General features: G+C 43.1%; 1 protein-coding gene across 2 annotated transcripts in view; it reads left to right on the top strand.

Moving 5' to 3' along the window:
* Nucleotides 1-1,511: 1,511 nt before the first annotated feature.
* The window catches only part of TRPM3 (transient receptor potential cation channel subfamily M member 3), a 345,307-nt gene continuing 332,018 nt past the window's right edge, over nt 1,512-14,800 (top strand). For both annotated transcript variants that reach the window (XM_035100060.2, XM_035100062.2), the window contains exon 1: nt 1,512-1,691. In XM_035100060.2, the coding sequence (XP_034955951.2) occupies nt 1,512-1,691 (180 nt within the window). The remainder of the gene's footprint in view (nt 1,692-14,800) is intronic.

Genomic DNA, 14,800 nt, shown 5'->3' on the forward strand with positions numbered 1-14,800 from the left:
AAACTGCCCGCCCACCAACAGCTCAGCCCAACCTCCCACTGGGCTTGTCCACACAACTGGGAGAGGAGAGCGCCTAACCCGCGCAACTGGCTCACCCGTGTAGAGGGGCAGGCACTCGGTGCCGGTGCCGCCGGCAGCAAACCCGACCCCTACACTGGCATAAGTCACGCGGGGAAACCGGCTCAGCTCCCGGTACAGGGCGCCGAGAGAACTTGACTCCGCTGGAGGCTAGAAGGAGTGAATAAGGGGCGTCCTTCCAGGGCAAATGGAAGCGCTTGCCCGGCGGCGGCACCTGCTCCCCGGCGCCCTCCCCCCCCCTGCTGCGCAGCCCCACCGCCTCTTCCGCTTGCCCTGGAAGCCCCGCAAAGTTTCCCCGAAGCAGCCCGAGAGGCGCTCGTCCCGGGACACCAGGGTGGCCACAGCGCACGGGCGGCCTCTGCTCGCGGTTCCCTCTGGAAAGCCCTGCTGGGAAGGCCCAGCCGAAGGGGTGGAGGTCTCTCTGGGCCCCTATCCTGCCGCTCCTGTTTTTTTTACAGGCAGGCGACTAAACTTTAAGATACAAGCGAAGGGGAGGCTTGTGTTCATCCCAACTGAGGGATCGACGGCGCTGTGTCTGATCCCTGTGAGACGTGCAAGATCCCCATCACTGAGAACTGACTGTATCGGGGTCTCTCTCCCTGCCTATAATAAAAGCAACCCCAAGCACAAAGTTTTGCTTCTTTTTCTCTCATACCCATTCACTCACTTCAGCTGACCTGCTGGGTTGCTAGGGACGTGAGAACCATGCCGCAAGCTGCTTGGAAGGGCGAGAGTAAAACGCAATGTGATGAAGGAGGGGAAACGGCACAGGTGGCAAGGACGCAATTCCACAGGCTGGCCTGGCCAGCGATCCTTTTCACCTCGTCGCTCGTCAGACCCGCTCAGGTCTCCGGCCGCTCGGAGGAAAAGCCAGGGGGGACGAAAGGCGCCCCACGCCCACGCGGCGGGGGAGAGAGCCGCGCCCGCGCGCCGCTTCCTCCTCCGCATAGTCTTGAGGGGCGCCCGCCCAGGGGTGCCGCTCGCTTGCCTTCCGCGCCCGAATAAAGACCCGGCCGAGGGAGAGAGCGAACGGCCAGCGCTTCCTCTGCTTCCCTCAACTACCGTAGCGGCGCCGCCCTCGCCAGGCCCGTCTCTTGGCAACATTCGGGGGGAAACCGCGCGCGGACGACGAGATGTCAAAAGCGGCTGGGAAGCAGGTGGTCGCCACCTAGCCTCGAGCCGCCCATTAGCCAGGCAGCTCCAGGCAGCCGAGAGCTCCGGCCTCCCGCGAGACCAGCCCCGCGCGGCGGGCAGCTCTTGGCGAGCGAGCACGGGGAGCGCGCGCCGGCTGAGGAGAGCGGCGGAACCGCGCTCGCATCTCCGGGAGAGGAAGCGGGAGGCGGCGCCCTCCCTCCCTCCCTCCCCCGGCTTCACCCCGGAGCAGCGCCTGGCCAGCCCCGCTCTCTCCTCGCTGCCGTTCCTCCGCCAAGAAGATGGGGAAGAAGTGGCGGAGTCCGAGCGAGGCGGAGAAAGGCACCTCCTCCGACAAGGAGGAACTTGACCGGCGAAGAAGCCGCAGCGCCAGTCGGGGCAGGTTTGCCGAGTCCTGGAAGAGGTTAAGTTCCCGACAAGGCTCCACCAAGCGCTCGGGGCTGTCGTCGCAGCCGCCGCCGGTAAGTGCTGCCCCGGAGCCCCGCCGGCCGCTTCGCTTTGTGTGGCGCGCAAAGTTCGAAGCGCTTCGACTTGCGAATGTGTCTGGCGAGGAAGCTGCGCCAGGGGGTCGCTCTCCTCGAGGCGCCGCGGGGCTGGCGAAAGACGCTGAGGGGAAAAGCGCCTCGAGGCGCGGCTGGCTTTCGGGAGGAAGCTGCCTGCCGGTGATCAGGGGCAAGATCAAAGCGCTCGCCAGGCGCTCTCGTCCAGCAGGCGCCGTGCCGCCCGGCCGGCTGCTTCGCGCGCTCTTGGGATGGGCGGATCCACTCGCCTCGCGCCCAAGGGAGCGAGCGGGGACCGAGCCTGCCCTGTCCCTCCCTCTGGCCCTCGGCTCTGGGGCTGGCACGAGGAAGTCGCTCCGCTGCGCCGTTTTCTTCCATTACAGTAGCCGGTTGGGAAATAATTGGCCACCTGAACCTTTCCCAGTCAGATGTGTTATGGGCCTAATATTGCTTCTCTTGGCAAATTTATTTGTCTTTGTGATCCTTGAGTATATTGGCGACGTCGTGTCGGGCATGATATGCCTCTGCTGGAACACGTTCCTCCCAGTATAAACTTCCACGCTGTCTACTGTTTCATTGGCTGCAATGAGGGGTGTTAATGTGTGTTGCATGTATTGGCAGGGCCAAAAAGTAATGTGCAATCTTCAGCACTTGCTGGATGCGAAGTTCAGCCTCAGTCTCTGAGAAAGAAAGTGTCCCAAACTCAGCAGAGATAAATGACATTCACTTGTTGCCTGGAAAAACATTGACTTACGGTAGCTGTTTAACCACTTGATGAAAATGAGCCCCCTCCTCTTATTTCTGTGTTCATGTGAAGAGAAAATGGTTGTGGTGGTTGGACTGATGGCAACATTTGCATGGATAGTAGAGCAGTATTCTAACATTGCTTTGACTATGCAACTTGTTTTAACACATTCTGAACTGTAGTGTGTTTCTCTTAATCTTGCTAAGTGGTGCATATTCATTTTGTCTGTCACCGCTTGTCACATGAAAAACATTTGGAAAGAAGGATGCATTGATGCTATGTTTCTAAGGTATGGTACTTGTTTCTGGGGGGGGGGGGGAAACTGACTTACTGGAAAAATGGCAGAACATTTACTGTAGTTCAATGGTAGGCCTATGCTAAGGGAGTATATTGGTTACAGTGGTTTTTCTATGAAGATGGGTAGTATATGAAACCACCTGGAGTTGAGGTCATTCTGAGAAGGTCTGCAGTTTAGGAGAAGAGCTGTAGCTCATGGGAAGGGTATCTGCCTTGCATGCACAAGGCCCCAGTTTCAGTTCCTGGCATCTGTCTCAAACCTCAGAGAGCTGTCAGTGTGGACAGAGTGAGGGGTACGTAAGTGGATTAGCAGCTTTGCAAAGTTCCCTTAGTCTTCTTAGCTTTTAAACATATATTTAAACACCTTACTCTTTTTTCCTTAGAGAATTCACTGATTTATGATGGTTGTGTTTCTGATTATTATTATTTAAACGCCATTGATGGTTGAGCTGGAAAGAAAACATCAACAGGTTGCAGTAGGACAGTACGGAGAGAATATAAAGGCAAAGGGGGAAACTTGATGTAGAGTGGGTGCCATGACAACCAAAATCTGGAGAAGCAACTTGATTCTGACACAAACAGATGATGCAGAATAATAATAGTTATACATATTTTGGTTAAATCTGTATTATCTTTAATCTCATGTGTCATACAAATAAGTACATGAAATTGAATATTTGACTTTATAGCTGGATTTCACAAGAAATTCAATAGCAACCTGTGACATATAGCGGTAATAGCTATAAATTACAATATAAAAAGCTGTGATATGTTATCCATCTGAAATGGATGTTGGAAAATGGTACCAGGTTGTCATGATAAAGGGGCTGATAGGTATGTATGAATGCACATTTATAACCCTTGCAGCATCTGAGTGGGTGAGGCGAGGGCAAATAACAAAAAATCTGTAGAGAAAAGTTGAGTCACAAAGATTTAAGTGTCATAAACATACTTAAAGAGAACTAGCATGCTAAACTTTTTTTTAAGTCACAGTTGGTGTTTTCAGATAGAAAGAACAGTTTCTGGGGAAGAATGTGTGTTTGCAAGTGCTACCAAAACAGCTGAAAAAAGAGACAGAAAATATCATAGAATGCCAGGTAGCATCAAAATAGCTAAGGTGCTTATAGCTGTATCATGAAGAATAATTCATCTTTATTTCCAGTATATGAAAACAGTTCTGCATGCTGAATAGGTTTTGTGTCCATCATTTTTAGTCATTTATGTCCCTTGTTACATTCCATAGAAATGTAATCCTAGCCACCCTGAAACATGTCCCCAAACCAGAGTATTTTAATTTTGCTTGGTTTTTAAATAATTTTTGAAACTTCAGTTTAATTTATAATTTAACAATGCTAAATTGTTAGTAATGTCCAGGAGATAAAAAACTACCCCTATAGATGTCAGCCTTCTAGGGCTCTGGACAGCCAGAAATACCTAACCAAAGGGATTTGAATGTGCCTATGCTACCAAATGTGGAATGCAGACCCTAATCCAGATTAGAACTGTTTTATTGGAGATCCAGATATAGATATATGCATAGGCCTTTGTGACCACAGACAGACTACTGAAAAGCAATGAGGCATCAGAACTGTCAAGGCCAGTAAGATGACATGGTACAGATTCCTTCATGGGGAGGTTTCCCTCTTGTTTAGATACAATTTGTCTAGTCTTTCGTTATCCCAGGACCAAACTGGATGAGATACTTCCTGTCTTTTCTTTTTTACTTATTTTTTTTTTAGCAGCTCAGGGCACAATCTATGTAATTGTGAACAGAATGATGGGGCAGAGTTTGTTAATTTCCCTTCTTTGCCATGTTATATGATAGGGAAAATAGCAGCTTGCTGAGGGGGATTTAGATTGGAGAAAATGGCCTGCGGGGAGTTGAACTTCCATTAGCACTGTGTTCCACATCCTCCTCCTCCCAGGTATAGTACCTGCCTTCCTAGTAAGTTTAAAGAGATAGAAAATCCTATCAGAAATCCCATTCTTATCTAGTTTGGCCCTCAGCTGTTCCTAATCCTTCTTTGTTTCTGCATCACTGCTCTTTCTATTTCTGATTGTGATGGTATAGTGCCACTATCCATTGCGCTTGCTACGGTAAGTGCCCTTTATCAAGCAATAGTAAGCATTCAAGCATGTCCAGAATGTTTGTGTCTAGCTAGCTGGTATATAGGTCTCCCCTCTCTGCCAAAACTCCTTATGTAGTTCAGGAAATTCTTTTGCAATCACTGCCAGTTCACCAGGAGCAGTAAAATTGTTTTCTCTCACAGCAGCTAAAAAAGCCAATGCAATTCTGGGCTGCATCAATAGGAGTATAGCATCTAGATCTAGGGAAGTAATAGTACCACTGTATTCTGCTCTGGTCAGACCTCACCTGGAGTACTACGGTATGTCCAGTTCTGGGCACCACAGTTCAAGAAGGATACTGACAAGCTGGAATGTGTCTAGAAGAGGGCAACCAAAATGGTCAAAGGCCTGGAAACGATGCCTTATTAGGAACGGTTTAGGGAGCTGAGTATGTTTAGCCTGGAGAAGAGAAGGTTAAGGGGTGATATGATAGCCATGTTCAAATATATAAAAGGATGTCATATAGAGGAGGGAGAAAGGTTGTTTTCTGCTGCTCCAGAGAAGCGGACACAGAGCAATGGATTCAAACTTCAAGAAAGAAGATTCCACCTAAACATTAGGAAGAACTTCCTGACAGTAAGAGCTGTTCGGCAGTGGAATTTGCTACCAAGGAGTGTGGTGGAGTCTCCTTCTTTGGAGGTCTTTAAGCAGAGGCTTGACAGCCATATGTCAAGAATGCTTTGATGGTGTTTCCTGCTTGGCAGGGGGTTGGACTGGATGGCCCTTGTGGTCTCTTCCAACTCTATGATTCTATGATTCTATGATTTACTTACCCCGTATATTCCGGCGAATAAGACGACTGGCCGTATAAGACGACCCCCAACTTTTCCAGTTAAAATATAGAGTTTGGGATATACTTGCTGTATAAGAAATATGACCCAGTGTATAAGACGACCCCCGACTTTTGAGAAGATTTTCCTGGGTTAAAAAGTAGTCTTATACGCAGGAATATACAGTAGTATAGAATGTTTAAGACTGAAATGCTAGGTAACTTACAATGGAGTAAGTAAATCCTATTGAACACTTGTTTTTAATTCTGATTAAATCTGTTTAGGCTTGTGGTGTACCGACCTGGAAAATGATATATCACATTGAAATCAATGGGTCTTATTTCAAGCCAAGCACATGTAGAACTGAAGTATTTGCTTTTCTTGATCTAGTTGAACAGCACAATCAGCATAAAGTTGTGCTTTTAAATCTCATTGATTGAGACTTGGATGTTACCTACCACAAGTGCTAAGTGCTGCCTCACTGCATGAAAGCAATGCCTTTCTCCTTGTGCTAGAGAACTTCGGGTTCAAGCTGGAGTATTTAACGCTCCTGTTGCATTTCCAATTGCCAAGGGAGAGTAGGTGGGTGGGTAGATTGGAAAGGGTCTTTTCTGTAGCTGTGTCCCCATTCTGAAACTTCTTTTTGGTGTTGGCCACATATTTGCCTTCTTTATGCAGACTGTGAACTCTTGTTTTACATGGCATTTGGTGGATTTTAAGTTTTGCTTTCTGCTTTTGCTTTAATAAGGCTTTGTTCTGTTTTTCTTGGTATACTTATCTGTATATCTGTAGAGAAATGGGTGGTGCTGTGGTCTAATCCACTTGCCGATTGTGTTTGCCGATTGAAAGGTTGGTGGTTCGAATCCGTGAGACGGGGTAAGCTCCCCTTGCTCTGTCCAAGCTTCTGCCAACCTAGAAGTTTGAAAACTTACCAGTGCAAGTAGATAAATAGGTACTGCTGCGTAGGGAAGGTTAATGGTGCTTGCGTGCACTCTGGCTTCCGTCACAGTGTCCCGTTGCGCCAGAAGTGGTTTAGTCCTGCTGGTCACATGACCTGCAAAGCTGTCTGCAGACAAACACGAGCTTCCTCAGCCTGAAAGCAGAGATAAGCACCGCACCCCATAGTTGCCTTTGCCTTTGATATCATGTTATGGTCAGAAAGGAGATTCATAAATCCTTTTCATAAATAATTAAATCTATGTCATAAGTGGTTTTTATACATGTCTTTCAACCCACTCCTAAGTATCATTTACTCAGACCCTAGTAAATATATATATATATATATATATATATATATATATATATATATATAAAATTTATACCCACCCATCTAGCTGGGTTTCCCCAGCCACTCTGGACAGTTTTCAACAGAATATTAAAATACAATAATCTATTAAACATTAAAAGCTTCCCCAAACAGGGCTGCCTTCAGATGTCTTTTGAAAGTTTGGTAGTTGTTTTTCTCTTTGACATCTGATGGGAGGGCATTCCACAGGGCAGGTGCCACTGCCAAGAAGGCCCTCTGCCTGGTTCCCTGTAACTCGGCTTCTCGCAGCGAGGGAACCGCCAGAAGGCCCTCGGCACTGGACCTCAGTGTCCGGGCAGAACGATGGAGGTGGAGACGCTCCTTCAGGTATACTGGACCGAGGCCGTTTAGGGCTCTAAAGGTCAGCACCAATACAGTACTTTGAATTGTGCTTGGAAACGTACTGGGAGCCAGTGTAGGTCTTTCAAGACCAGTGTTATGTGGTCTCGGCGGCTGCTCCCAGTCACCAGTCTAGCCCTCTGTTTCTGGTACTGTCAGATATTTGCAAGTTTTTATTTATTCAGATGTCTGTTCCATCCAATTTCCATCTGCATGGAAATTGCAGATTGAAAAAAACCCCTACACAAATCATATTTTTATTCCACTACTTATTTAAATATTCACTTTAAATGCACTTTTCTCAATGTATTGTTATAAATTTTGGATACTGGAGTTTGTGGGTGCATGTCACCAATAACTACTGGGTTTGGCAAAAATTAGAATTAATTAAGGTTTGACTAAAGTGTGCCAAACACAGAAACCCCTGGATTCGGTTTTTGTAATGGAGCCAGGCCAGCTTGGCAGAACTAGCTTAGTGGGAGTCATTGAAGGAACGAAGCTTGATGATGGCCAGTCATTAACCCATCAGGGAAGCCATTAAGAGGGAAAAGATGTACCAGACAAGGAGAGATGGGCTGGCTTCCTCTTCCAGCTGTGTGTTAGTGGGCAGAGACCAAAAGGGTTTAGGATTTCAGTCTGGATGATCTAGGCTGGAGGAGATAGTTTCACATGAGTAGCAGTGAGAGGGGAGGAAAGGAGCTGACAGTGACAGACTATAACAAAGAGGCATGGAGCATGGCCGATTGCTCTGCTTTAGACCCAAGCAAGGGACCCTCCGTGCAGGCTGTAATTCTCTGTCATCTAGGCTTCAGGTTGACATATACATAAATAAACCATGTGCAGTATCATAAAGACACCACAGTCTCTGCTGTGCCTTATTTTTCCAAAAGGAAACACTGACCCTGGGTTTAGCATGCCTGGTATGTCACGGTCTGGTTGGCGGGCAGTTGAAGTCCCGGCTGTGGATGTCAGGACTGGGGGCAAGATGGCGGTGGGGGAGCAGGGTTGAGAGTCCGGGTGGTGAGGGGGCAAGGATCAAGCAGCCAGGAGTTGCGAAGGCAAGGGTCCAAAGGTCGAGAAGCAGGAAGTCAGGCAGATGAAGGTCAGGAGGCAGGAATCAGGAAGGCGAAGGTCCAAGGCAGGAATCACGTAGGCGAGGGTCTGAAGGTTGGGAGGCAGGAAGCAAGAGGCCAGACGCAGCAAGGCAGAGAACGCATTGCTGTGGCAAAGAGCTGAAGGGAAATGCTGGGCTTATATCCCTCCCGGCTCTTGCCACCAGGTACAGTGAGTTATCAAGTGGCTTCGCCTGAGCAGCCGTGCCTTGCTTCTCCATAACAAGCTCAGGAGGGCCCCAGTCCTGCAAAGCCCATACTCCTGACATGGTACCCCTGGAATTTCACACTGTGGTGAAGATTGGGGTGGCGTGCAACAGTATTTTATCCTAAAATACATACTTTGAATGCATTTTTATGCCAATAACTGGAACATAAAATTAAGAAAACTGTGACCTTTGAATAATTATTATGTTCTGATCTTTATATTGGTCCAAGAGTGGTGAATTCAGTCAGCTAACTTAAAAAAAGCATGAATTTCCCTTCTGTTCCTTGTACTACGGTATGAAGGCCAAGTTTGTACCAAAACAAGTGCAAGACCAAATCCCTCCTAGCACCCTGCCTGTGTCTTGAGCAACAATAACTGCAAACCATTGCAGTTGGTTTGTAATGGACCCAACAACTCACTGCAGTATAGAACTTGTGAGATCAGAGATGAGGTGGATGTGAGCAGTTCGCATGCAGCATGCTCCTCAGTGTCCTTGAGCAGGAACAGAAACACACTGAGAACATGCTGGTAGAACAGAATGGTTTCTTTGCTGCCATCATTGCCACAGAGTGGGCACAACAGAATTCCTATGCATGTGTGCAATTGTATTCATAACAAATTTTAGCTATCTCCCAACTTGTTTCACCATGCCCTGCTCCCTAGCTGCTAGCGCTGTCGTGGGTCAGGATGATGGGGGGGAGGCTCCCTATAGGGAGTCCCCCTGACAATTATCATTGCAATGGGCATGCAGATGTGGGAATGCCTACAGTAAGTCTTTGGATTCTTGGCTTTAAATAAGTTTCAAATTGGAGAGCATGGATACATTATACTAATAGGTTGAACCTAAGTAACAAAGTTGGTTTTATAATACAGCTAAATTAAATATTTAACATTCCTATTTCTAATCTTAATCCATTTTTGTTTCAAAGATAATAATTGAAAAGAAAGGACAGCACTGTTTTATTATTGGTTCCTTAAAAATATTTTTTAAAACCAATATAGCAGATGGTAATTCATTTGCTTCTTAACAGAAATATTTTGCATGTGTTGGAACCACCTGGGTAATTTTTGTGTGTGGTATAATGTTGTTATTGGTGGAATAATTTGTTCAGAGAGAAAACATTTTCTGCCTTTCACAAACTTCATGTATATTTTAAAATACATTCTTTCCATTACTAATATTTTACTCTGGTATAGTACAGTATTAGAAACATGTGGAATTAAATGTTAATTAATACTTTCTAAATTTGCAATGAGGGCAAAAGGTCATTGGTAGTGAATAATATAGTGCTTATTTTCTGACTAGAAATAAATCTGCAAATTGCTTTAGAATAATTACACGTCCTACTGGTTCTATGCCCCGCCCCCCCAAAACCCCGAATGCTTTCTTGGCGCTAGCGACCATGGAACAGTCTTGTGTTAAAGTAGGGTAATGGCAAGCCAAGGTACATGCTTTCATACATACACCTCTGAAGAAGTGTGCATGCACACGAAAGCTCATACCAAAATATAAACTTAGTTGGTCTTTAAGGTGCTACTGAAGGAATTTTTTTATTTTGCTTCGACTCAGACCAACACGGCTACCTACCTGTAACTATGCTTTCATACAGTGACTTTAAAAAAAAATCCCAGACTGAAAGTACCACAGGGGTTGTTCTTAGGTGGCTGTTTTATTAGCACCACTATATCAGTTTATTAGTATTGCTTTACCTACTATATTTGTGACTTGTTAACCTCACGTTCATGGCCCTGCAGTAATGTGTGTACTCTCTTACAGCTTATGCTCTGTTCCTGAGCAGTTTTGTTGTACGAAGTAATATTAGCTTTTGCAAGAGGTAACTTTGTGAAATAGGCCACAAAGAATCTTCCTGGGCAGCATCTACAGTATTTCCGTTACAGTGTATTGGTTATGTTTATATAAGACAAAAATATTTCACAAGCCTGATCAAAAAGAAAAGAAACTCTACACTCCAGAGTTATTTTAGCACAAGTTTAAACATGTCTGGTCACTTCCTTTTTTGTACAAGGCGTTCAGGGATGAGTTGTAAACTGACAACAGTTTGTGCTATTGTGGCAGACATTGGGAGGAGAAAGAATTTCTTCTAGGGATGGGAGACCCATTTGTCTTTTTCTTTTTTTAATAAATCTTTATTTATTTTCCTTTAAAATACAAAACAAGAACAAATTCATGAAAAGAAATCACAAGAAGCAAAAAAGAAGAACAAAACAAAACAAAATCATAGCAAAATCATAACAAAATCATAACCTACCATATTCAAATCATATCATAACATAACTTAATCCAACAAAAAATAAAAACATCTTAACATAATTATATATAACCACAAACAAAAATATAAAGATATACACACCAAAATAGACAAAAATAAACAAAAATAAACCTTTAAACATACATAAAAATAAAATCTTTATCTTCTTCCCCCCATCACCCATGACTTCCAGCCTTTCCTATAAGCTGATTTTACTTCCTTTATTTTGTGCATCCTTTATTCTATATTATTCCTGTTTTTCTTTTATTTGCACCCTTCATAATTCTGCTATAAGATTCGCTTTTTCAACCCACTTTCTTAAATATTCATTAACTGGTTCCCATTCTTTTTCTACCCTTTCCCCCCCTAAATTTTTGGAACCCCTTCTTTTATTGCCAAATTTTTATATGTAATTAATTTTAATACCTAATCTTCTTTACTTGGAATTACATCACTTTCCCAATTTTTAGCTATTAAAATTCTGGCAGCTGCAGTTGCGTATATTACTGCACATCTATCTTTTGCTTTAACTTATTCCCCCATCATACCCAAAAGAAATATCTCTGGTTCCTTTTTGAATGAATGAATGTCTCGTCATCTTTTTTAATTCTTTATAAATTTCTTCCCAAAATATTTTACTTTTTTTGCAGCCCCACCATATATGTATAAACATGCCTATCTCTTCTTTGTATCTCCAGCAGATGTTATCATTATTTCTGTATATTTTTGCCAATCTTGCCAGGGTAAGGTACCACCTATACTGTATTTTAAAAACATTTCCCCTCATATCATGATTTATAATATATTTCAAATCTCTTATCCAAAGTTTTTCCCAATTTTCATACATGATATATTTCCCTAAATCCTGCGCCCACTTAATCATAACTTATTTTGTCAATTCGTCTTTTGTTTCCCACTCCAGTAATAAATCATACAACTGTTTTATATACTTTCCTTTCCCTTCCAATATAATTTCCCCAAATTTAGACATTTCATTTTAAAATCCAATTTCATTATCTTTTTAAAACCTTTCATTAATTTGGAAATACTGCAACCAAACATTGCAGTATTTTTTAATTTCACTGTAATCTTTTAATTTCAATTTCCCATCCACATCTTCGAGCAGATCCTTATACATCGGCCAGTTATCTTCCAAATTATTTTTCCTTACCGCTATAATTTCCTTGGGTGATACCCACCAGGGCACTTTTGGCTCCAATATACGTTGATATTTCTTCCATACTTTAAAGACAGATTTTCTTATAATATTATTCCAAAAGCAATTGTATTTTTCCATTTTTTCCTTTAATAAATATAAATGCCACCCATGCCCCAACCCAACACCTTCTAGATCCAAAACTCCACCATCTTTCAATTCCACCCACTCTTTTAACTACAATAGGGCAGCTGCATCATGATATAATTTGAATTCTGGTAGACCTAATCCTCCTCTTTCTTTTTTGTCCATTAATGATTTATATCAGGCATCCCCAAACTGCGGCCCTCCAGATGTTTTGGCCTACAACTCCCATGATCCCTAGCTAAGAGAACCAGTGGTCAGGGATTATGGGAATTGTAGTCCAAAACATCTCGAGGGCCGAAGTTTGGGGATGCCTGATTTATATCTTATCCTTTGTTTTTTACCTTCCCAAATGAATTTACTTATATCTTTTTATCAAAACATTTTGACCCTCCCAAAATTGGCAAATTTTGAAATAAGAACATAAGTTTTGGCAAAATACTCATTTTGACTATATAAATTCTTCCCAATAGCGAGATTTTTAATTTATTCCAAAATTCAATTTTATGTTTGATTTCCTTCCATATCTTTTCATAATTTTCTTGATATAAATAAATACTCTTTACTGTCATGTTTATTCCTAAATATTTTATTTTTTCGTAATTTCAATTCCAGTTAACTCCTGTAATTCCTTTTTTCCCTTTTCTTCTATATTTCTGGTTAAAAATCTCACTTTTCCTTATTTTAAACCCTGCCCACTTTCCAAATTCCCTTACTTTTTCTAATACTTTGGGTATACTCTTTATTGGGTTCTCCGTGGTGACCACTATATCATCCGCATATGCTCTTATCTTATAACTTCTCCTTCCAATTCTAATCCCTTCAATTTCTTTTTCTTCCCTTATGCTTTTCAATAGAACCTCTAGTACTATTATAAATAATAGCGGAGATAATGGGCAACCCTGTCTTGTACCTTTATATATTTTTATCTCCTCTGTCATTATTCCGTTTATTACAATTTTGGCCCTTTGATTCTCATAAGTTGTTTCAATTCCCTTTCTGATCTTTTCTCCAATTTCCAGCGTCTCCAATTCCCCCCCCCAAAAAAAACCCCAATTTACCTTATCAAATGCCTTTTCTGCGTTTATGGTCATAATAGCCGCCTGCTTCCCCCTATCGTTATCCCAGCACTCTATAATATTATCTATATTTCTTATATTATCTTTTACCTGCCTTCCTTTGACAAAACCTACCTGATTTTCATGTATTATTTCCTTTAAAATCAATTTTATTCTATTAGCCAACATGTAACATGTAGACAACATGGATGGATTAAATATTCTTAACAAGAGGGTAACTTATGTACTTCAAAGTTTATATATGATTTGTTAAAATATGTTATCTTCTACAGTTTGTTTATTTTGAAATTTATTGCCTTTATACCACCCCTCCATACCCCGAGAAACAGAGAGGTAAAACACATTTATTGTACTAAACAGTATTTTAAACAATAATGTAGATTCATCAGGCAAAATAAATATTTATACTTCAAAAGGAAAAATAAGCTTTTATTGCAAGGCACAGGCCAAATAAATGTTAAAAAGTTTCTGAATGGCTTCTGAATATATTTGCTCTTATCAAAGACTAGCTGGCCCTGCCACACATTGCTGTGGCTCAGTCTGTTAAATGGAGGCTCAGAGTCCCCCTTCAGACTCCCCCTGTTTTCAGCGTGTTCTGTTTAGACAGGCGTATCCCTGTGATTTCCCCCTCCCTGTCCTGACCCATGATGTATCACACCTCCTCCCCCCACCCCCGGTTAATCCCTGTGAGTGGTCCCACTGTGTCCAGAGCTATCCCGTGCCCTCCTCCCCAAAACCCCCACCCAGGCGAGTCAGTATCTCCATTTTGTCTAGTCTGTAAAGGCTTCGGCCTAGTATGTAAACAGGAGCTGAGGTGCTGTTGAGAGGGAAGGTTTTATAGGTGTAGTGCCAGTGTAGCCGCCGCTAGAAGGCGCTGGTTTGCAACCTAGTTCTTTTCTGGCATGCACTTTCTTCTGAGTGGTGTGTTTTGAAACACAGGGTTTTTGGTGTTTTGCCTGCCACAGGTGTGACATCTGTCTTAGCAAACTTTATAAGAACCTTCGGACATTCGATTGGGACGTTGTGTCACAATTTGAATGCAATCGGTCAAGCGGTTTCAGTAAAAAGTGGACACAAACCCACATGCCCTTTTTACATATGTGTGTGTGTGTGTGTGTCACTGTCTACCCTCTTTGGAAATTTTATGTTGACACCCTTCGCAAAATGAAAATTACATGGTTCAAAGCTGAGTTAAATGTATTAACACACTAGGATTGTGTTCAGATATCATGCTCTCTGACTTATCTTTGCAAAGCACAGGCTGAAGGATTGGGAATAAGCCTTCTGTATGTGCATTTTCTTTACAATAAGGACAAATAAATCATAGGGGGGAATAATTCTACATCATCTAAACAAATTTCGACCTGTTATTTGTTTCTGTCTTGTATTTCTCCTACAAAAATGAACCTGGGCTGTGGGGAGGTAATGTGGGCAACATAGTTATAATTATTGGTATTGTAAGCCTTGTTCCTTGGGGAATGAAGTCTCTGCAGGGAGCCCATAGATAGAAAAACTGC

The sequence above is a fragment of the Zootoca vivipara genome, chromosome 11, assembly GCF_963506605.1.
Source record: "Zootoca vivipara chromosome 11, rZooViv1.1, whole genome shotgun sequence".
In the NCBI taxonomy this organism is placed as follows: Eukaryota; Metazoa; Chordata; class Lepidosauria; order Squamata; family Lacertidae; genus Zootoca; species Zootoca vivipara.